The 24,947-nt window shown below is 37.9% G+C and overlaps 1 protein-coding gene across 1 annotated transcript in view; it reads right to left on the bottom strand.

The window, feature by feature from the left end:
• IQCH (IQ motif containing H) overlaps positions 1-17,956 on the bottom strand; it is a 94,544-nt gene extending 76,588 nt beyond the window's left edge. The window contains exons 1-3 of the mRNA XM_057724877.1: positions 17,408-17,956; positions 16,645-16,711; positions 3,701-3,784 (exon numbers count right to left, since the gene is read on the bottom strand). Coding sequence (XP_057580860.1) covers positions 3,701-3,784; positions 16,645-16,711; positions 17,408-17,956 — 700 coding nt within the window. The remainder of the gene's footprint in view (positions 1-3,700; positions 3,785-16,644; positions 16,712-17,407) is intronic.
• Between the last annotated feature and the right edge of the window lie 6,991 nt (positions 17,957-24,947).

The raw sequence follows: 24,947 nt of genomic DNA, 5'->3' as shown, positions 1-24,947 counted from the left end.
TCAAAGCCACTGAGATGCTGCCTGCAAGGAGAGACTATTTCACGTGTACAAACAGCTGTAAAACATGGTGGAGGGTGGTGGACACATGACACATGCAGACTAGGTACCCAGGGAAGGTTGGAGGAGCGAGCACTGTAAAATGTCCCCTTGGTCAAGTAGGGCCAAAAGGAGATTTTAAGACTCCTCTGTTCAGTTTGGCAGAGTATACAGAGCATAAACTGATTAAATTCTTGCTCAGCTGCCTAGGAGCCTGGGCACATTATTTAACCTTTCTAAGCACTGGTTTCTTTATCTGTAAAATGGGGAATAAAATCACCTGGGGCACAGAGTTTTGGAGAGTATGAAATGAAAGAATACATATAAAGCACCTGGGGTAGTATCTGGTACACAGTAGGTGCTCAGCAAATGGTACAGATGCACCAATCCACTCCACAGCCCACCCTGACTAGGCCAGCTAACGGTGACTCCACACCCCGCCCTCCACACTTGCGCTCCTTTTAATCAGTGCCTCAAGATTTAACACAATGAAGTAGTGTCCTCTGCTGTTCCAGCCTGTTGTTCCAAATCTTTCAGTCTTGTCTCTCCAAACTCTTTAAAGGCAAGATGTATACTTTTCACAGAATCCCCCATGCCCTGGTACAATTTATTGAGTATGCAGCAGCCACCCAATAAATACTTGTGAGCTGACCAAAGGGATCTGGGAGAATGGAGAGATTTGGGAAGTGGAAAGTCTTACACAATTAGTGAGATCCACAGCATGCAGGAGAAAGCTGTTCCAGAGAAGAGCCTCCTGTGGCTAGAAGCGATGTCTTCTGAACTGCCCCAGAGCTGGGCCCACAGTAAGTTCTCCAAAAAAGTAAATATTTAAATTGCTCCTATTTAATGTGGAAACCACATTGCCACATGAACCTCAAAATAAATTGAGGTGACAGTAGTTAAATAACTTGGATCCAACTGCTGAATGGTCAAATTAGTTATCCCAAATCTTGTGTTTTAAAGAAGAGGCTAGTGTCTTACCAAACTAGTGGTTTTTAAAACCAAACTAGTATTTTTTTAAGTATAAAAAAGCACAAAAAAACAAACAACAAAAATAACTTAATAAAGACTCCATAGCAGAAGAAAACTAAATTTTTCTTGGGAAGAAATTTCTGGGTTACAAATGATGACAAATCATGTGGCTAATTTTACCTTTCCTGTTAATTTCTGGCAAAGGAATACTATATCACTAACAGTAAGATCCAGTACTAGTGTGGTTTGAATGTGAATCTACAAATGTTCAAAATTAACTGACAGGTGATTTTGGAAAAGAATTAATAAGAAGATGAAGATTGTTTTGACTGTTAATCAGTAGTCTATATCAGTCACTCTCCTGCTTAACTCACCTAGGAATTAAAAATACTAGCTGTTGAGGTCTCCCCACCAGATACTGTAACTTTACAGCCAATATCAGAACAAGTTTTTTTTTTTAATTTTTTCTACTTATTTTATTTTATTATTTTTTAAGCTCTTTATTGGAATATAATTGCTTTACACTCTTGTACCAGTTTTTGAGGTACACCAAAGTGAATCAGCTGTATTTATTCATATATTCCCATATCCCCTCCCTCCTGAGACTCCCTCCCACCCTCCCTGTCCTGGCCCTCTAAAGCAACACCCATCATTGAGTTGATCTCCCTTTGTTATACAGCGACTTCCCACTAGCTATCTATTTTACATTTGGTAGTGTATGTCTATGCTACTCTCTCACTTCGTCCCAGCTTCCCCTTCGCCCCCCACCCCTCAGCCCCATGTCCTCAAGTCCTTTCTCTACATCTGCATCTTTATTCTTACCCTGTCACTGGCTTCATCAGTACCATTTTTTTTAGATTACATATATATGAGTTAGCATACGGTATTTGTTTTTCTCTTTCTGGCTTACTTCACTCTGTATGACAGTCTCTAGGTCTATCCACCTCATTACATATAGTTCAATTTCATTCCTTTTTATGGCTGAGTAATATTCCATTGTATATATGTGCCACATCTTCTTTATCCATTCATCTGTTGATGGGCATTTAGGTTGCTAGAACAACAAGTCTTGACGTGATCAGATTACCTTTGTTTCCCCTGAATAAGCAGCAAAATCAACACCCTTTACTAGGAATTAATGGATTTTTTAAAAAGATAATCATTTATTGTTCCCTAAAATTATCACTAATTTTCCTAGTTTCTTCATATTTTTACTTCACAAGCAAGTAGTTTTTCTATTTTTTCTCACTTATTTCTAAACTTTTATTACTTCTCTTGAAAAGGTTCTAGGATTGCATTGTTATCATGAAGATAGTGTACCAAGAAAAGGCATTTGGTTCATAATCTCTCAGAAATGTTCATATTAGCAAAATTTTCCATTGCAGGTAGACATAGACTGAATTATTGAATTATTTAAAATAGAAACCTAATACTTTTAAGTCTTCTCATTATTAATAAGAATCCTTTGTAAAGAAATTCTTTGGTGGTGATTTGGACTATATATAGATGGGTATATAAAAAGCTAAAGAAAAAATTAATCAAATAAATTAGAGCAAAGTCTGCCCTCTGCTGCACTTCAGTGGTTTCCACCCAGTCAGGTTTTTAGTTGAAATAGCTCAGCACTAACAAATCAATCTTAAGTCATTAGATTTTTTTTTGGTAAGGCTGAAAAACAATATTAGTGCCTAGATAATAGATTAAAGCAATTACCCTATTATTATTTTAGGACACTGTAAATTTCTAGTACTGATGTATTTTTGTTACCAAATGGCATTTATAAAATAATAATGATGCTGAAATATATATGAATCATGTAAAGTATGTCATTCCAGAGAGCCAGCTAAGTTGGTCATTGATAATTTAAAATTCTTCCTTGTTTTGCTTAAATAAGGGCCAAAACAATTTTATTTTAACAAAACAAAGAAGTTCTTATTTGGTAACTAAAAAAAAGCTAGTTTTTGTTTAACCCTGAATTTCTGGCCAGGACCTCCGATACGGATTCAATTTTAAAGCTTAGGCTTTGAAACCTTTAGTCTTTAAACCTCACCTCAAACAGTGTCAACCAAAGCCATAGCATTCTTGTATTCTTCTTTTCTGGCCCCAGGTTGGTGTCTGATTTAGAACTGACCAAACCAGTATTAGAACTTGATTTTTACAAAGATGTGTCTATCACTCAAGGTCTGTATTTCTAATAATTCCCTCTGCTAGGCACCTCCTGTTTTCTCATAACTAGATGATACATATTTAAATAAAAGCTTCTTTTAAAAATCTATCTTTATTTCCCTCTTACTCTTATGATGAAACACAATGCTTTTCATTTCTGATACCTTCCACTTATTCCTCAGATAATATAATAGACAGTATTGACTCAAATATAAAATGTTGACTACATTCACTGCCAGATTCAGTAAATGAACAAGAGTTGGGGCTATAGGAGACAAATCCTTATTCAAACCTGCAGCAAAGAGAATTAGAAAACTACCCAAGTAAATTGGTTAAAATATCATTTGTTTATTCAAGTGGACTTCACTATAAATCTGTTCTTTAAAACAAAACATTCAGTTGCCCTGCAAGTAGATTAGAAGTCCAAGCCTTTTCCTTGTACAGGAAAAAAAAGCACAAAGTGAACATTTAATCAACATCCACTGATAAACATTCCAAAGAGCCATCTGTGTAAAAGTATTTACTATACCTAAGACGTCACACAGCCTCCCCAGCTGCATGTTCTGATGTGTGTTGAAGTCGGCAATATTTTGTCGCACAGGCTGGGAATATCCTAAAAGGCAAACCAGATGTCAAAACCCAGAAAGAGCAAGTCAATATGGCAAAATGGCACGCTAGGATTTCACAGTGTCACGGTCCACATTTTCAGGAAAGAATTGTCTCCGAAGCATCTCGCAGAAACAATCCAATTCCTAAGAATGAGGTCCTTGCTTCTCAGGGGATTAAGCATTATTCTGGAAGATGTGCTAAGAAGCATATTCTGCAACAGAGAGGTGCATATTTTTCAATACCAGCAAAGCTGCTGGGACTCAGGATTACAGAAACATGAGGAAAGTTTCGGAAATTTAACATGAATGTTCTAAAGAGCACTAAGAAAGTTATGCTCAGGTTTAAAAACGATGTTGGCTTCTTAACGTATGCTTCTGATGTGGCATTTTGAAGATGTGTCCTGGGATCGTTCTCAACTGACATACAGGTTTCAGACAAAACTCTTGTTGTTGCAAATATGTACTTAAGTAATTCTAAATATTAAAGAAATAGGCTTCTGCTCACACAGTCAAAAGAACTTTTAACCTTAAAGGGCGATAAAGGTTAGTGCAGTTACTTTGTCAGTACTAATGAAAGCCCCACGCTTTTCCTTCGTGTCCACTGGAACAGCAGAAGGAAAACACACGTGGATCACTACTGTCCCAAAATCTTCCACAATGGCAACAGCAGCAGCAACACTTTCTGCTATTTCAGAGGCTGAAATAAAAAAGTGGATCAAAACATGAACTTAAAAGGCATGTAAACTCACAAGCAGGTATAATTGCTTACATGAAATTCAGCAACTGTAGGTGTAACTTTTAGAAAAATAATAAAATTGCTTTTCACATTTTGAAGAGATGCTTCAATGCCTCCTTGTGGTTAGTGAGCCCAAACACATGTTTCAAGTTAAACTGCTATAGATAAAGTGATTTTAAATACTACATCTTTGAGATGTGACACAGATTTCCTTTTCAGCATAAGGAAAACTATATCAATTCAGGCAACAGGGCTTCAGATCAAATGAACTCTGATAATTGGCTCTTTGCTTTGATGTTAGTGTTTAAACACTAGACAATGTCTGGAAATTAGATGAGTTCATGATTCATCTAAAAGTCTCCCTTTTGCTTTATGCAGATGAACTTAAGAACTAAAAAGGCAGAAGGACAAGTGAGCTGCTTGAATTATTTTTGAAAAGTTATTAATTTCTAAAATAATTTTGGGAACTCGTCCACATATGAAAGTTGATATAGACAGCTACAAACAATGCCATCTTGATGCCTGGTGCAATATTGTAACTCTTGGGATTCTGCATATGTATAATTCTATCTATACTCAGATAAATGTTTGGGAAGATGTATTGTGAATAACTTACATATCAAGACTATAAGAAGGCAGGAAAATGCCTAGAGAATAAAGTATGATTAAGAAAAGTGCCTGAGAACATTCTATGAACGCATTTCCTTTCAAAACTAAAGATAAAAGGCAGTGTGAGATGGCTCATTAAAATGATGTCCAATTTAAAATATAAAGGGTGTCTGATCACTTTGTTGCCACATATGCAGCATGTGAATGAGTAAGTCCGTGTTTCAATCAATTACTTGAGGTCAGTTTTCCAACAAATTACTTAGTACCTCTGTTACCCTGATCAAGGATGCATATAAAGTGTCTATGCAGGATTATGATAAAACTGGTTACTCAGTTAACCCTACAAATACACCCACTTTAAAGAACTGTATGTTATCAATCTCAGGACATTGTTATAGAGCAGCAGTTCCCAACCTTTTTGGCACCAGGGACTGGTTTTGTGGAAGACAATTTTTCCACGGACTGGGGGGGTGGGGGGGGGTTCAGGCGGTAACGCAAGTGATGGGGAGCAGCAGATGAAGTTTTGCCCACGTACCTGCCACTCACCTCCTGCTGTGCAGCCCTGTTCCTAACAGGTTTCGGACCTCTGCCAGTCCTTAGCCTGAGGGTTGGGGACCCCTGTTATAGAGGATCATATGAAGCAACAGATAAGAAAACATTTTGTAAACTGTAAAGTGATGTGTAAACAGAAGGTATTTTTATGTTACAAGGTATGTGCACTTCCAAAGCTTGTAACAGCAACAACAAATTCTGTCATAAGCAGCAGATCATTCCACATGGGTAAGATAAAATGCAAGGCACATTCCTAACAGCAGAGCAGAAGTTAGGAGTCAATTTTTTGAAAAGTCAGATTTATTCTTATTTTTTGTATATCCACAAAGTACATGTGTTGCCACCTAGGTGAAAGACTTCATCGATGCTGGCAGCATATATTAAATACAGTAGTGACTTAACCAGGAAACTGTCAACAAGGATGTTGTGGCCTTGGGGAGTTCAGCAGACATGCCCAGTGGCGATGAAACATCACACTTTGAAACATAGTCTGCAAAGACATGGATATATCAAAGGTGAGACTAGAAACACCGGAGGAGTTTTGAGAAACCATCAGCTTCAACCCTGTCCCGTTATAGATTAGGAAACTCATGGTAAATGCCTTTTTTTCTTGTCCAAGATAGCATAAACCTACAAATTATTACATAGTTCAGATACAATTGGGTTGGCCAAAAAGTTCCTTCGGTTTTTAAGTAAAAAATAAAAGACACAGTTTTTCATTTTCACCAAGAATATTATTGAACAACGTATTTGCCGTTTTGTTCCACTACCCTCTGCCATTTTTCAGGCAATTTCATAATACCATCGTCCCAAAACTTTTTATCTTTTTGAGCAAAGAACTGGTCCAGGTGTCTTTTACAGTCTTCCAGGGAATTGAAATTTTTTCCGTTAAGAGGATTTTGTAGAGACAGAAATAAATGGAAATCCAAAGGTGTAATGGTCTGGTGAATACGGCGGATGAATCAGAACTTCCCAGCCAAGCTGTAACAGTTCTTGCCTGTTAATCAAAGAAACATGCAGTCTTGCCTTATCCTGGAGTTTTCTGTTGACTAATTCTGGACACTTTTCATCGAGTGCTGCTTTCGGTTGGTCTAATTGGGAGCAGTACTTCTTGGAATTAATCATTTGGTTTTCTGGAAGGAGCTCATAATAGAGGACTCTCTTCCAATCCCACCGTATACACGACATCACCTTCTTTGGATGAAGACTGGCCTTTGGTGTGGTTGATGGTGGTTCATTTCGCTTGCCCCATGATCTCTTCGATTTCACATTATTGTATAGTATTCACTTTTCACTGCCTGTCACAATTAGTTTTAAAAACGGAATGTTTTCATTACGTTTAAGTAGAGAATTGCATGTGGAAATATGGTCAAGAAAGTTTTTTTCGCTTAAATTGTGTGGAACACAAACATCAAAGTGATTAACATAGCCAGGCTGGTGAAAATGATTTTCAGTGCTTGATTTGGATATTTTGAGTATGTCAGCTATCTCCTGCGTGGTATAATGTTGATTATTCTTAATTAATGTCCCAATTTGATTGCTATCAACTTCAACTGGTCTACCTGACTGTGGAGCATCATCCAGCGAGAAATCTCCAGCACAAAACTTCACAAACCACTTTTGATATGTTTGATCAGTCACAGCAACGTCTCCATACACTGCACAGATCTTTTTTGTTTTTTGCATTTCAGTTGTGTTTTTACCTTTCTTGAAATAATAAAGCATAATATGCCAAAAATGTTGCTTTTTTCCCTTCCATCTTCAATATTAAAATGGCTACACAAAAATTCACCAATTTTGATTTTTTTTTAAATGCATGCAGATATGATAGTTGTCTCAATACAACCTACCAAAATTGTTTTGAATGAAGTTAAAGACAACTAAGCACTACTAGAGCCATCTTATGGAAAAAAACTGAATGAACCTTTTGGCCAACTCAATACATCTTTAGCTTTTGTGACAAATGTGGTTACATCAAGTAAGAGAGAAAAGACTCTCCAAGAGTAAGCAGAGAAATCCAGAAGGGACAAAAAGCCTTTGCCTCTTTTCCCACTTTTATTTTATTTAAATTAATTTTATTGGAGTATAGTTGATTTCTTTTCCCATTTTTATTTTCAATTGTGTGTCAGGCAGAATAATGTCCCTCCAAAGATGTCCACGTTCTAATCCCCAGAAACTCTGAATATGCTAGGTTACATGGCAAAGGGGAAATAATGTTGCAAATGGAATTAAGGTTGCTAATCAGCTGACCTTAAAGTAAGGAGATTCTCATGGATTATTTGGATGGACTCAGTGTCATCACAAAAGTCCTTAAAAGTGGAAGAGGGAGGCAGAAGAATAAAGAGAGCAGATGTGACTACAGAAAAAAGGCACAGAGATGCCACGTTGCTGGCTTTAAAGATGGAGGAAGGGGGGGGGGCCATGGGCTTTCCTTGTTCATTCCTTTGTGGGTGACTTCTAGAAGCTGGAAAGGGTGAGAAGAAGATTCTCCCCTAGAGTCTCCAAGAAGGAATGTAGCCCTGCCCACACCTTGATTTTAGCCCCTTTTGTACCTCTGAACTACAAAATTATTACTGTGAGGTAACAGATTGGTACTGTTTAAAGCCACTAAGCTTGTGGTAACTGGTCAGAGGGCAATAGAAAACCATTGTCTGTCCACCTTCCCTTACTCCCAGTAAGTACCGCCCCCAGACATCCTGCTTCTCTTTCACCTCTAATTAAAAGATGGGGGGTGGGGGCTTGAGATCTCTAATCAGAGTTCAAAATAAGCACTCAATACGTGTTGGTTTTTTAAAAATTATGTTGATGGTACGTACTCTTTTTTTAAGATTTATTTATTTTTTGGCTGCATCGGCTCTGCACTGTGTTGCGTGGACTTCTCTCTAGTTGTGCCATGTGGGTTTTTTCTCTTTTCTAGTTGAGGCGCACAGCCTAGTAGTTGTGGCGGGAGGGCTTAGTTGCCCCAAGGCATGTGGGATCTTAGTTCCCTAATCAGGGATTGAACCCGTGTCCCCTGCATTGCAGGACTATTCTTCACCACTGGACCACCAAGGAAGTCCCAGTATTGTTGTTTTACTATTATTATTATTTCTTTCCTAACCTCAGCTGAGCCAGACTTAAATTCTCAAAAGGAACCTCACTGAAATGTAGAGAAATTATTATTACATGCATAAATTATTTGGGCTATCAAAGTACTGTTATTCTAGCTTACGGAGCTGACTAGCCCTAATCCACCATCAGGTGTGCCTGCCCACCCTTTTCTAAGAAGGTTCTCAGTCTCTCCTCATTGTCGTTCTCTTGCACCCTCTCTTCATCACGCTTTTCCCCTTTTGCCATTACAGGTGTCTTTTCTGGCTTGTTTACTTGTTTGTTGTTCATCTCTCCTCCCCACTGCATCATTGTGGCTCCTGTAGCTGGACTGTAAGCTCCATTAGAGCAGGAACGCTGTGATATCCCCAGTCAAATGAGTCAATAAAATGTGCCCAAAGAGCCTACTCAAAGAATGTCTTTTAAATTCTTAGCCCTTTCTCTCTTGTGTTTTCATCATTCCCTCCTCCCCTTCAACACTCATAAAATTGGGTTCTCTGATCTGGAGAACTTCTGGGGAATTCAAAGAATGGTAAGTGGGATTTGTAGCTTTTTCTAGGTCCTCATCAGCATAGAATAAAACAGCACTAGCATAAAGGGGCATTCTCTCTTCCTTATCACTATAGAGAGGAACACAGCTTCTTTCCTTTTGCCACCCTCATCACCTGCAAAATATTTATAATTTGACAGAGTGTTCCATCTTCCCTCAAAATATTATTACCTCTGCTTTACATTACAGAAGGGTACCTGAGCGCTGTCTCTCTGAAGTTATCCAACTACCATACTTTTGGTCTTCTATTGAACCAAGGGTGCTCATTAACGGTTACTGGCTATCATTTCTCCATCCTCATTTCTGCCTTCATCTCCTTTCCCATCCCAATCCCCACTCCCACACAAACTCTTCTCAGATGATGCTAATTGCCTCTTTGCAACCTAGTGAACTAGTCCTGCTAGCATTGGCTTTTCCTTCACAGCAACTGCAGAAACCCAAGAACATGAGTAAAGCCATGCTCAGTAACCATGCCTCCTTGGGACTGGGGGTGCCTATGTGACAGGCCCCTGCCATTGCAGTAAAATCAAGTATTCTTGAACCCTGCTTATTACTCTGTGGTTGACTCCTATTTTATTTTGTCTCCAAGTCCTATTCCTTACAATGGTACCTAAGGCAGAGAAGGGGTTAATAACAGATTCCTAGTTACTATATAGTTGTCACCCATCTGATCACCCTGGCCTGATATGGTAGTCATCCATGCCTCAGTTTGATAGACTGGAGCGGTGTTTCTCAACCTTTTCCCCATCTGGAAACATGTGATGGGTGATGTTTAAATGCATCACACACTCTTAGGGGCACACACAGGGTTACAATAGCAGTAGCTGTAACTCCATCCCTTTCTCTTCCACTCAAGAAAACATACCGGATGTGAGCTGAGCAAGAGTGACATTATTATAGAAATAATCTTGAATTGCTCCAATTCATAAAAAGTTAACCATTAGCTAAAACAGATAGCTAGTGGGAAGCTACTGCATAACACAGGGAGATCAACTCCATGACTGGTGATGACTTAGAAGGGTGGGGTAGGGAGGGTGGGAAGGAGTCAAGGGAGGGAGGGGATATGGGGATATATGTATAAATACAGCTGATTCACTTTGGTGTACAGCAGAAACTGGCACAACAGTAAAGCAGTTATACTCCAATAAAGAGCTACAAAAAAATAAAATAAAACAGGAAAAAAAAAGTTAACCATTAGCTCACCTTTGGACTCTAATGGTAAAAATGTAGGGAACGTGAACATACTTCACAAATGATTGCATATCAGCATACTGCAGTCATCTAGAGAAATGTGATCTAGACATTGTAGTTACACCCAGGTTTTAATTACTTGTGCAAGTGTGAAAGCCCAAGATACTGAGATAAGAGAGAAGATACAGCAAGAGAGAGGCCTATCTGGGTTATTTATATAGTCCATCCAGTGTCAATTTGATGAACATAAAACTGAGAGTTGTTTTTTGGGGGCTTCGGAGGGAAATTAGTGAAATTTGTGATGAGGGCATAGGAAACACAGAAGGTAATCAAATCTTTGTTGCATTTTGAAAACATTCTCAAACCAAACTGGCCGAATGGATTTTGTGTGGTTCTGAAAGCATTTCCTTCAAAAGCATGAAGACTTTCCCTTGTTCAAAGTTTTTGTCAGTGACTGGCACAGCACTGCATGCAACTAAAGCCAGTGATTCTCAAAGAGTGGTCTGGGGACCCTACGGGGGACTGGGGGTCTGGAAGGTCAAAATTCTTTTCAAAATAATACTAAGATGACATTTTGCCTTTTCAATATTATCTTCCCACAAAATACAAAAAGTTTATTGATTTCAGATTCCACATTGCAACTAACTCCTAAAAATTATCCATGTTGAGTTTTGGTATAAGATCAAAGAAGAATATACACAGTTATCTGAAAAGGCTGTAAAATATATAAAGTATTCCTCTCTTTTCCAAATACTTATCTGTGTGAGGCCAGGTCTTCTTCATATGCTTCAACCAAAACAACATATTGCAATAGATTGGATGCAGAAATAGGTAGGAGAATCCAACTACCTTCTATAAAGAGATTCGCAAACTTGTCAACCAATCACTCTTCTCACCAAATTTTTTTGCTTTGGAAAAGTAAGTTTTTTTTAAAAACAAAAATATGTTTTTTAGGCTAACATTGGTAATGTGGTTACTATTGTTATTTTAAAATAAATTCAATATTTTTAAAGTTTATCTGTTTTAGTTTCTAATGTGGTAAATATAGACAGATATAACCCACATAAACCAATGCTCTTTAGGGTCTTCAATCATTGTTACAAGTGTAAATTTGAGGACTGCTGAACAACAATTTTAATATTTTTTTATGAGCATGGAGGAGATGAAAAAGATTATATTTTATCTTAGCATAAGCAAGACTTTTTCTTTTGGATCATATCCTAATAGTAATCATTTCTAGATACATACAGAGAGAAGTAAGCCAGAAAGAGAAAAACAAATACCCTATGTTAACTCATATATATGGAATCTAAAAAAATGGTACTGATGAACCCAATGACAGGGCAAGAACAAGGATGCAGATGTAGAGAACGGTATTGAGGACAACGGGTGGAGGGGGGGCGGAGGGGAAGCTGGGAAAAAGTGAGAGAGTAGCATTGACATATATACACTACCAAATGTAAAACAGATAGCTAGTGGGAAGTTGCTGCATAACACAGGGAGATCGACTCAGTGATGGGTGATGACTTAGAGGGCTGGGATGGGGGTGGGTGGGAGGGAGTCTCGGGAGGGAGGGGATATGGGGATATACGTATAAATACAGCTGATTCACTTTGTTCTACAGCCAAAACTGGCACAACATTGTAAAGCAATTATATTCCAATAAAGAGCTTAAATAAATTAATTAATTAAAAAACAAAACAAAACAAAAATCATTTCATCAGAAGCCCAGGAGCTGGTGTCACTTGACACCCAATTCAGTACTGTTTCTATATTTCATGGTGCAACATCAGATAGCTCAAGCCCAACTGGGTAATTTAATATTATAGGGTCATAGGGCCAACAGTAATCTAACCAGTGAATGAGCATTGGTTTGGATTACTTGGATGAATACAACATGGATGAATTGAAGTATGTTTTCATTTTAATTTGGGCTATAAAGAAATTTGAAAGTTTTGAGAGTACTTTGTTCTTGATCCCCAAAGATCTGGATTTTCTGGGATCTGGGAGATCTTGGCAACACATCTGTTTCGAAGATCTAGTGTGGCAACATCATAACTAAACTGAGGGTTCTTTCCTACTTGCCAAAATCCATGCTGAAGACTGCAAAGATTTGACTGAAAGTTCTGATTTCCCAGCCCTGAGGTGGAAGCAGCAGAATCTATCATGTCTTTGAGTTGTCAACTCAAAATGAGACAGTAGAAAAGGGCCAATGTGCTTGGAGCACAGTAAAAATGTGATTCCAGATATAACCCTCTGGGCTGTGGTCTTCCACCTTGCCCCTGTTCACAAATGGAGGTGAGCACAGTTCTTAGCTTCTGGTGGAAGAAAGTGGGGTTAGGAAGGAATTGTCTCAAGAGCATTTGGAGGTATGGCAGTTGTGCATAAAAGTTATTTTCTCTATCTTTTAGGCTTTTGTGACGATACAGAGCAACGGAAAAACATTTTCATGAACCTTGTAATAACAGGATCCACAGTTTTATGGAATGGAGTATCTTGGAGACCACGAATTGTGTTAGCCCCAAGGATAATTTGCTGAAAGAATGCACAGGTGGGGGAAAAAAATGAGGCTGAACTATACACGTTCCTTTTTGCCATTAAAACAATGGCAATGAAATAAAAGATCACATAGAGAAAAGAGGAAATCCCATTTCAATACATCCTCTATTTGTGTTTTCAAGGAGGAAGAGAAGTGAGAGAGGGAAGTCATCCCTGGGAGTTTAATTGGCTGGCAGCAGCCTCATATACCTGCTTGCAGCACCAGAGTCCCATACTTGGCACATCTCATTTAATGTCAGACTATTTTAAAAATGCCACTGAGTTTAAGTGTAGCACCAAATGATGCACTGTAATAAAGAAGCACAGGGGTTAAATTAAAAGTGGAGGAAGTAACTTGGCCAAAGAAACTGGAAGCAGAATTAGTTTGTAGGTTTAATTTCGACCTCTGATTTTTTTTAGAGGAATTAGGATTCTTTGTTGCACTTCTTTCTTGATTTGACTGATAGATTTTGCTTAAAATAGACCCTATTCCTGCTATGAACCCTGGTAGATTATTTTGTTATAATTATATTTCATTCATAAAAATGATAAAAAATATACAATATCCAATTAAGAGATCAGCCTATATAATCTGGAAAGGATGACTTTCTTTTTATCATCTTATAAAATTACAAGGCCAATCTGTTTTTTTGGACAATTAATCAACAACATCCTACTTCTCCTGTTGGTTAAAAATAGCTAAAACTTTTTGTTACATCTGGGAATACTTCTCAAAATCAATGAAACAGCCAATCATGTTTCATAATTCCTCCTTTCAAAGAGGCGGTTATTCTGCAATGTATAATTGTCTTCATGTTCATATCATCAAGCCATAGATTTTTAAATACATGATAAGTATTTTGTGGTCAAAAACATTACTGAAAGGCCATCCTTTCTGTGATTTTGGGTTTGGAGAATGCAATTACTCCTCTGTGTGCAACACAGCATAAACAAATATTCAAATGCCTACATCTGTAATGTATTATGCAGTTATCAGCTACTAAGCTTTCATTTTTAGGGTTCAAATAAGTTCGTGCAGTTACACTACTGCATGGTGTAATTATTTCTGGGGCTAATTCCACACCAGATTTGATCACAAATTTCCTATGGAAATAGAAAAAGAAGACAGGGCTGCAACTTGTATTAAATGCATACCTGAATCTTACATTCCTACCAACTGATTTTGACCAGTGAATCTCTCTCAACTCTGGGAACAAAATTACTATATTGAAAAGATTTGAGGGGCCATGTATTTAGAGAAAAAATTGTTTCACTTTCATCCACTTCTATTTTCATGAATTGTGTAGGTAAGTCTCTGGTGCAGGTGACAAAGTAGCCAGGTTGTGGCTAGCTGAAATCTTCAAGTATTCCCAGGGGAAGTGGTACATAAGAAAAAAGTATGCCATAATCGCTTTTTTAAAAAAAGGTATGGTTTGAGAATTATGCCTGTGGAATAGGTACCAGATGACAGTTTTATACTACTTAAACCCAATTTAATGTCCACAGGTCATTTCATAACCTAAAGCATAAATTTTAGAAACAAATACAATTTGATCAAAGCCCAAGTATTATTCTCTTGTGAAAATGTGAAATTGGGCTTTTTAAGTACTCTGTTGAGAAAAATATCTGAGCTTGTTCTTATCTCTTAGAAAATACATGGTTAGCAATTTTTCTTGCTTACCTAAAATGGGTTATTATGTTGTTAGCAAACAAAAATTACTGCAATAGGGAAGACTTTCAGATTTATTATGCATTTATTTAAACTGAGTATGAGTAATCTAGAAGAAAACTTGTTTTACTATCAGATTTAAAATAATGCTTTCTAATTCTAGTTTCTGTCAAGGTTATTTTACTACTTAATTTATATTCAGCAAGCTCTTTTGGAATTTTAAGACAGCTTCATTTGAAATTATATTTTATTAACCAATTTATATTACTAACATTACTTTCATAATTTGACCTCTGGAGGCTTTTTCTATCAGGCTTTCTGTAGGGCTCACTGCTTGGATTTAGAGTCAGAAGTGGGGGTATAAGAAGAAAGAAGTTTGAGGAATCTGGTTTATAATATCTTTGTGCTTGTCAACATTACAAAGTGGGGGTCTTGTTTCTATTTCCAGTTATGAATAAAATAGAGAATGCAAAACAAAGCTTCCCACATAATATAAGGTCAGATTCACAATTAGTTGCAGAAGCAAAAGGCTTTTGCACCTTATTCTAAGGACTCGAGTCAGTTAATTGGGTCCGCAATTAGCCTCTCTGGTTGCAATCAATTACAAGTGCAATTTCTGTGTGTGAACTAATTTTGTGTGCAAAAGTAGTCCCACCAAAACAAAAGCCTAAGTTAGAATGAAATTCAGATCTGTCTTACCTCCCTTACATCCTAAGAAGGAACTAATTTCTTCCTTGAGCCTTAAAAAAGACTAAACCTAAAAGTCTCCATGCAATTGAAGTATTTTCTTAACTTTTTTGTAAGTACTTAGCTGTAAGTACTTTAACATCTAGGAACGTTTGCATTACTTTGTTACTACTAATATTTTATTAATTTAACATATATTTACATAATTATTTTAAAAAATTTTTTGCTTTTCATATTACTGTGAAATGTGTTAGTTTCTATGCTGTACATAAGTACCCAAACACGTATGCACAAATAAACTGCAATCCAGAATTCTATTATAATAGGTCACCATGCAGTGCTTTACTTAAAAGGCCTTAACATGTAATATGAAGATTCAGAGTTTTGCTGTTTGTCAAAACTCTACCAAGTCAGCTTGGGAAATTTGGCCTCACCAAGGAAATTTAACACACTAGGCAGATAAAAAGCAAAACAAAACAAAACAAATATGCAAACAAATCCCAAACATTTTGACAGCAGCTCATGTTTTAAAAGAACTTCCAATGCACATTTCTGAAATTCCCAATGTCATTTTGGCATACCTATTTTACCACTGTGTTGTAGACAACAGCTTTTAAGTTCCCCAATTCATAAATGTAATTAAATAATTACATTAGTGCTAATTAACATGAAACTGCAGATTATTTAAGCGCAAAAAACACTATTCAACTTCTTAATTATTCTTGTTCACACAGCATTTCCTTTTGCTCAGGCGCCCTAGGTGCAAATAAAGCATCCCATCTGCTCGTAATTAGAACTAAATAATTTCAGAGAATGTAGCTTATCATTTTGACTGCACATTTGATTAAAAACAGTGTACAAGCAATATCCTGGCTTATTGGCGTAACAGCAACAACACGCACAAGCCTGTGTTCTTCTATCATTAAAGAAGATCGAAAACATTATCTGTTATTTCAGGGGGAAAAAATACAACTTTTTAGTTCATTTCATACAGATGAAAGCGAATTACAGCAAATCACCTCTCCACTGAATAGCAGCCCCCACATAATGACTTTATTTGCTTAATCCCCAAATTAAACGCCGTCTCGAGCGAGGGCCCTGTGTTATTACTCTCATCATGTCGAGAACATTTTCCTGCCGAGACCAATTTGAATAAAACAAGGGGCCTTCCTTGAACTCAATCAAGGAGCCATAATGTGGTGGGTAATAGAGGTTGCTGATAGATTTGCAGGCAAAAGTGTTATACCTAATGATGGGATATGGATAATAGTCCTCCTGGAGGTCCTGATGCGATTCCAGTTGGCTGCCAGATGCTAAAAATCAAGAAGAGCATTGATCAGTGACAGGAAGCTGTAGTGGATTCATCTAGTCAAACTTCAGCTGTTTTTCCACTGTACAGTTAAGCCAGGCATAAATTATATTAATTGATTTAATTACATACTTAAAACATCTTCCCCAATTAATTTAATTAGGTGGCTACATGATGCTACTGGCAGGGGAAGATTAGAGGCAGCTTACTTAATTAACAGAATATGAATGAAAAAAAGAGAAAGCAAACATAAATGAAATTGTGAGCACTAATTAAAAGGCTGTCTGCAAACTTAAATACTTTCTGACAAAGTGGTGACAGCAATGTAGACAAGAGAGGATTTTTTTTTTCCTAGCAAATTAAAGTGCCAGAAGGTATATATAGGGAGAAAAGGTAGTGCAGTTAAAACATTGATTTTCTGACAGAACTACCACAGTCAAAGTGAAGGGACTTTTTTCTATAGAAAAATTGCAACAGATTTTGCGGCACAAAAGCCAGATTCCTGATTAGGGCTAAAATATGATGTAGAGACAAGTGTAGAATTTGTGCATTGTACATTAAAGGTAGTGGAGGAGAGGGAGGCTGAGGGGGAAGGGAGTTGAGAGAGAGAGGGAAGATAAAGAGACAACTTATTGCAATCGTTCAAGCAAGAAATGTTTAGAAAAAGAGGTCTGCCTTAACAGCTGGCAGCCTTGTGTACCTTGGCTCGAATGCGGAAATTCTCCAGGTGTCTTTCACGTGATTCCTGCAGGAGCTTCCTCAGCCGGGTCTTATGGCAATGTAAGAGCCATGCAATGGTGATCACACCTGACGCCCACTTCTGCTGGCGATACATAAGGAAGAATCTTCTTGCTTTGTAGCATTTCCATGTGGCTTGGATCTTCATGGCAGCCTCTGTCTTTCCATCTTGGCCCTTGTACCTTTGCCCCGGAAGATTTAACAGCATTTGGATGTGAACTGGGTTCTCTAACACTGAGAGAAGGTCATATCTGGTAAGTTTATTCTTCAGCTCAAACTCTGGAAGGAGCGCTACTAAGCTGTTCCCTTTTATTTTGACTTCTGGTATCGCATAGTCCCTGAGAAACTTCTCGATGTGTTCCAAGAGAGAAAAAATACTTCCCCAAGACAAACTGAAATGTTCCTTGAATGCCAAGAAGTCTGGGGCTGTCTTGTCTACAACACCGTTATAAATAAAAAAGTCATAATCCCATGGTGATTTCAGAACCTTAGAAGGTGTTGTCACTTTCATGGCCTGTGGAAGGAAAGTGTCAGCAGAGATTAAATATAATTACAATCTACTATAAATGAATGGTCAAGACACACTATCACATTATCATTTATTACTTGATGATGGGAGGATATGGATTCTAGTTCTGATTTAATACATACATGTCATAATAGGAAAGTCTGGCTGTTATATAATCATAAAACTCATTTCCAGAAGAGTATTTTAGAGGTTGCTCAAAGCTATTATCATTCTTATAAAAGTGTTGTAAAATTGCTCAAGAAAACTGATCATATAAAATTATGCATTTAGTTCACTTTGATATGGTCAGCTGACCCCATAATTTTTGTGATTTACTTTTTACACATGCATGGATGAAAGCATGTCACTGCTTTCTTGTTCATAAGTTATCCACCAATCCTGAAAAATAGGATGAAGCCTTTCTTTGCAATCTCTATGACAACTTCAGATAAGCTCATCAAAGCTGTCCCGTTTTTCTGACTTTCTAATAGGTCATCACTTTCTAGCATTTTGGAGTTCTTCTGCCACCTTCTCTGAATATCCAGGAGTGAGTTTTATAAAGAGCATTATGTTGTATGTTATCACCCTTGCCACTTTCGAGGTTTCTCTTGACATATGTTCTTTTATTCTTAAATCTGGACTCTTAGGGACATATCTGCAACTGTCCCCAGGCAGATAGAATCTGAAGTCTCACAACAATTAAAACCAGGAAACATTGCTTTTCATTTTGTTCCTATCTGTACTGATTGAGTTTGTAAGTCATGAAAACATACTACTTTTATTTTTAAATGTCAAGAGGGGTTCTCTAGGAATAGGATGATTGGGAAGTTTTTTTCTTCTTTATACTTTTCTGTATTAAAAAAACTGAATAAATTCTATTTAAAAAATAAAATCAGAAGAGATTTGGACAACAGCAACATATGCCACACACACCCCTTTAAAAAACAGAAAAAAGGAAAAGAAAATTTTGTGTTACTGTCCTCTGTGAAACTACTACATTTCATTTGTGAAACCTGTGGCACTAGAAAAATAGACATTCTGCCCCATGGTCTAGACAATTCTAATGGCCTGAGAGGTGAGGGGCATAGATGTTCAGGTCCTGCCTTCTCCTCAGCCAACCAGGTATCAACTTACTGTGCTGACTACTTCTTGCTTAGGGATTTAAGGAACAGATTGTCTTAAATATGTCAACATTTTCAGGTGTATAAGCCCATCTTTACCAGATTATAGGATTACATTGCTCTTTGCATTTTGAAGAGTTTTCACAGAACTCAAAGAAAAAGAAAGACCCAGTTAATTTATCAATGACTATTATTCCACAGCACTCTGTTAAGTATTACTATGTTAGATTGTTCATGCTTTATCTTTACTAAACAAATGTTAACTGATATTAACAAATTTGAGGCAGAAAGCTAAGAGAAAAGCAAGCCAAGAGATATATTTACAATAAAAGCACAATAAGCAAACACAAGGGGTTGGGGGAGAAGACACCTTCCAATTCTTTTTCTTTTCTTAGGTTCCAGGCAGTGGAATAATTAATTAGACTGTCATCTCAAGTAAAAAGCTGAAAAGCAACTGTTAAGTGTGAAAAGGGTAATTTCCTTGAACTTAGAGGCAGACTTTTATAGAAGCGAGCTTTCATATACTTTTAGGAGTCATTATAGGCATAAGAACAATGGAGAAAGGCTTCTTGCCAAAACTCTAGCCCTTCCTGAGCTAATCAAGGCTCCAAGAGAGAATGCAAACTGTTAGATGGAAACAGGTAGATGGAAACAAACTCTTCTTGGACGGGCAAGAGGGAGTTAAAGAAGCAGTGCTTCCTTCTGCAGACATCAAACCTGGCAGGAGAAGCTGCAGCTCCTGGTAGAAGACAAGGGGCACATGTTCCAACAGCAATGGCCCGTGGCTACATTTCTGCCTTCCTTCAAGAAGAAGATGGTGGGAAGGTTAGAATTCAGAGAAGAATGGCAGTGCTTCATCAGTGAGAAACAGACATGCAATATAATCACAGATGGACATGTATGGAGCTGGCTGGTCCTGCCAGTCACGTGATTGATCCTGTCAGTAAGACCCTGAGATTCCTGTGAGAAGCGCAGCTATGGACGGGAGATTTGCCAGAAAGTCTGGTCTCCTTGGTAACATTAAACTAGTTTTGAAATTTCTTAATAGAGAGTCATGTGGAATTGGAGCAATCTTGGGAGAAGTTTAGAAGGAGAGGATGCTTAAGTCTCTCTTGGACAGTGCCCTTCCAGGGAGTAGGTCTAGGGCACTGACATACAACAGCAAATGCATTAAAGACCTTTTGAAAGAAAAGCCATGCACTGGGAATGGGGTTACCGAATTGAACAGTGGCTGTTTTAGAACAAAGGGATTACACCTCCCTACCTTCTTGGATGATATTCCAGTAAAGACCTGCTCTCAAAGGAAACACACTCTTGGACATCAAATAGACCACTCAGGCACGGGGAAACTATGGGTTTGGAGTCAGCTAAAGCATAACTGTAGTACATCTGTCACAGAGAATGCCACACTTGGGAGCACTTTAGACTTAGAGCAAGAAAAGACATGTCTCTCAAGAGAAAGCCTTCCCAAATTAAAGCAGTGCATCAGCATTGTGAGATCCATCGAGCAGGTAAAGACAAGGCTGCTTCACAGCCTGCTAGAAATAAGAGCCCTGATTAAGGGTCACACCATGCTTCAGGTTCTGGTTCCTTCTGCTATTCTTCCTTTACTATTTATCTCCATGAACTTGTCTACAATTATTTGTTGCCTGCCTCCCTGCCTTCCTTCCTTCCTTCTTTCCCCTCTCTTCCTCCCTTCCTTCCTCCCTCTTTCCTTTCTTTCTTCCTTTCCTTCTCTCTCTCCCTTTCTTTTTCCTCTCCTCCCTCCCTTCCTCCCACCCTCTTTCCCTCCCTTCTCTTTTGTTTGAGATGTGCTGTACTCCCAATGCAGTGTTACTGACTCAATGGCCACGCTATTTCCTTCTAGCAGGGATGGCTATCTGTTGTGCGATCCATATTCTCATCTGGTCCTTTTTGGGACCCCGGCCACACCTTTGTGTGATGCCTGCACTTACTATTTGTCCCACAAAGAGTCCAAACCTGTGGCCGTGGCCTAATTATTAGCATCCTGTTCTAACTAACTGAGTCAACTAGCTGGGAAATGCTCTTCTTCATTTGCAAAGTGTAATCACTAATTAGGTAATGGAGAGTTTTTGGAGCAGGAAAAATTCTAAGTGTAAAACAAAAAACAGAAAGGAGGATGATGATTACATATGTCAGTAAGTCACAGATGTGAAAAAAAAAGATAGGCCCAGTATTAGCTTCTAAAATTCAGACATAAATGTCACAAAGAAAAATTCCAAAAAAAGGGCATGTGTTTAAATCTAAGCTGAGTGTCTTTATGAAAAATGTTCTTTTCAAACATGTGGATAGCATGTGGATGTAGGATTAAACTGTAGTCAAGGATCTCTAAATTGGATACAAACAAGGTCTCCTGGTGGTAAGTGGTCAAGTATTTGGGATAATCCAACATGGATATCATCTGTAGAAAATGATTTGCCTAGAAAGATAAATCACTTTTGAATCTATAAGCTGATGTTCAGTTTCTCAAACACCCAAACATATCCACTGAAAATTAACCTAAACAATTCCATTGCACGAGAAAGAGTAAGTTCTCCCTGCCATTATGGCTCTAAGGGAGAGCTTAGTTTAGAGTATGAGTGGAGTGACCCTCAGAGATGGAGAATTCGTTACTCCCTGAAGACCAGGGATGCCATTTGTCTGGACTGTTCTTTAATATTTGCTGAGGGTCCACAATGTGTTAAGCTTTGTACAGAACAGACATCAAGACCTCAGCTTGTTAGACTTGTTTGAAAGATATATACAATATTCAGAGACAGTAGCTGACCTAATCAGGGTTCAGGGATTCAGCATAATCACAGTCCTGAATTTTAGAGCATGAGAGATCTTGAAGGTCATTGGCCTCACCTTTAACTCAGATGGAATATTATGGGTCTGGGGAAATGAGCCTTGGCCTTGAGGTCTGACTAACCTGGGGTCAAGTCCAAGCTCTGCCGCTATGTGTTCTTGGGCAGTTTACCATCTGCTATAGACTGAATGTTTGTGTCCCCCCAAAATTCATATGTTGAAGCCTTAGTCCCCAGAGATGGAGGCTTTGAAAGGAAATTAGGACATGAGGGTGGAGTCTTCATGGTGAGATTAGTGCCCTTATAGGAAGAGACAAAAGAGGGATGATCTCTTTCTCTACTATGTGAAGATACAGCAAGAAGGTGGCCATTTGCAAACCAGAAAGCGGGCTCTCACCAGAACCCAACCATACTGGCATCATGACCTTGGACTACCAGCCTCCAGAACTGTGAGAATTAAATGTTTGCCATTTAAGTCACATAGTCTATGGTATTTCGTTATGGCAGCCTGAGTGGACTAAGGCAACATCCTTTCTGAAACTAAATGTTTCTCATCTGTAAAAATTTTAAATGCCTTTGGAAGGCTTTCTACAAGTATAAGAGAGTTACAGAATTTCAAAGTCTTATTACAACACAGTAGGTGCCACTGTATACAAGAAAGGACAGCTGTTTTGATCTTCATCAGCATTACTTTCATCTGGAAATTTGGGAACAGGTCACAGTAAAGCTCTCAGCAGTTTGCAAACCTAAGTACCTGCAGAAACCACAGTTATTCACCAAAACATACAGACTGGGTGCACTGTATCATGGAAATTATTCGGTAAAACAAAACAACACAGACAAACACCAAATTTATGTGTACTCTATTTTAAGTAACATCTACAGGTGCAGTTTTGATTTTGAACAGAATTTCAAATAATTTGCTGTTGTACCCACCAGATTATAGAAAATGTGAATTCAAGTAAATGTTTCTGAGAAAAAAAAGAGAGGGTTCTATAAAGTTGCTGTGCAGATCGGAACATGTATAAAGAATTTTTCACTGCCTTATTTCCAGCCCATGTGGTTATTACCATAAATGAGGCAACTGAGGCTCAGAGTGTTAAGTGACTTACCAAAGATCACACAGCTAGTTGCTATTCCCTACCCCCATCCCACCAATGCCCACAGCCCTAACTGTCCAGAACATCCCATTTGGCCCCTTACCAAGCTGTACTCTCCTTCTCAGCCTTCCTTTTGCCATCTCTTACATTGAAGTCAACCTGGCCTTGACCTGCTGTTCCTTTTTTATTTGAAAGGCAATCTGTTAACCCCTATGAACATGCCAGAGAACGCTTGTGTGGTAGAAAAGTGAGGGATTTGAAGAAGACCTGGGATGTAGATTGTCACCACCTTCCTCTGTTGCCTTGGGATGTCACTTCTCCCATAGGGTTCCAGTTTACATCAGGGCTCTTCTAATTTTGCCACCCTATGTCTCTCTGACTTAAAGTGTTACCTCTCCAGTAGTATCTGTGTTTAATGAACTCCTGGAGCTAGTCAGGCCATGAAATCAAAGGCAAACATCTCCAATAGCTTCGATTCATGTACCATGAAAGAGACCCAGGGATTTTTTTCCTTTTTCTATTATTTACATAGGAAGCTCTATATCAACTTACAGACTACAATAGAGGAATAGCTGCCTGCACCAACTCTGTGTAAAGATGGTTATGGGGAGAGAACCCCAGAGAGGGATATTCCAGTATTTTAGGGCCTGCAAATCAATAGAACAGCTCCCAGTTTGTAGGACCTAGGAACTGCATAAGCCTTAAGAGTCACTTAAAAGTGAGAGTCAGAGCTCTTAACCTTTATAAAGAGAATAAAAAACAAAAATAGAGAACTCATTGAGTTGAGTGTAAAGGCCACTCAGATCAGTAGCAATCTTCTAGGGATAATTTCTGCAATTGTTTTAAAAGGTATCTTTATTTAAATGAGTTTTCCTGAACTCTGAAACACTTCCTGAGGAGAAAAAATCCCCACCCTGGTTGCATTTTCTTGGAACAAAAACCCTCAATGGATCCAATTCTGGTTGAAGATAAAACAGAACACAATCAGGAAGATTTTTTAAATAAATGGAGTATATTTTCAGTCAAATGTAAAATTTCCTTTTCTAGGGACATGTTTCATTTTATTGCTGCATTGATTTCATTTTTCTGCTACCCTTCTATTATTCTCTGAGAGAATGTGACATAGTTAAGGGCCACTTGGGAAAATTACGATTGATGGGTAGAACCTGCCAGGGATATGTACCTGATAGGATGGGAATCAAAAGCAGCCTGGATTCCTAGTTTCGTGAGAAAAGACACATTATCATTTTCTCTATAGGTAAAGGAAAAACAGTAAGCCTTGAGAAGGACTTCTATCATCACCAAAGTAAAGCTTGACATGACAATTTTCTTGAGGAAAACTTTATGTACAGCAAGTCCATTGATCATAGATCACTAAACATTTGCAGAATTCTTATAATACCTTACCTTGTCACACTTTCTATACCTATGTATATAGTCTGCTTTATTTTAATTCATAGCAATTAACCACTACCTCACATAATATTAAAATAAACAACTTTCTGCCTCCCTTACTAAAACATAAATCCCAAGAGGGCAAAAACTTGATTTGTTTTGTTTACTGCTGTATCCCCAGTGCCTAGTCACTGCCTGGCCCACCATAAAAGGTCAATAAAGATTAGTTGAATGAATGAATGAGTGAACAGTAAAATTTAAGCTCATAGCCACTTGGGCTGAGTATATAGCTCAATGCTGTTCTATGATCACACAAATTATTTGTAAACTCATAGCTTCAGTTTTGGAGCACTAATAGAAAGTTTGGTTACTTGGATCTGAAAATGTCCAACCCTTTGACCAAAAAGTCCTATTGGTAAGATTTGGCCTAAATACAAAGATTTTTGCACAAATTTGAAAGATGTTCATGGCAGTTTTATTTATAACAGAGAAAAACTGGAAATTATTTACTTATTAATAATTATAATACTTAATAATTTGACAGTTATAATTTAATGTCAAACAATAGGAT

Source organism: Hippopotamus amphibius, chromosome 2 (assembly GCF_030028045.1).
Source record: "Hippopotamus amphibius kiboko isolate mHipAmp2 chromosome 2, mHipAmp2.hap2, whole genome shotgun sequence".
Taxonomy (NCBI): Eukaryota; Metazoa; Chordata; class Mammalia; order Artiodactyla; family Hippopotamidae; genus Hippopotamus; species Hippopotamus amphibius.
The sequence above is the reverse complement of the archived record's forward strand: the minus strand, read 5'-3'. Positions and strand labels throughout refer to the sequence as shown.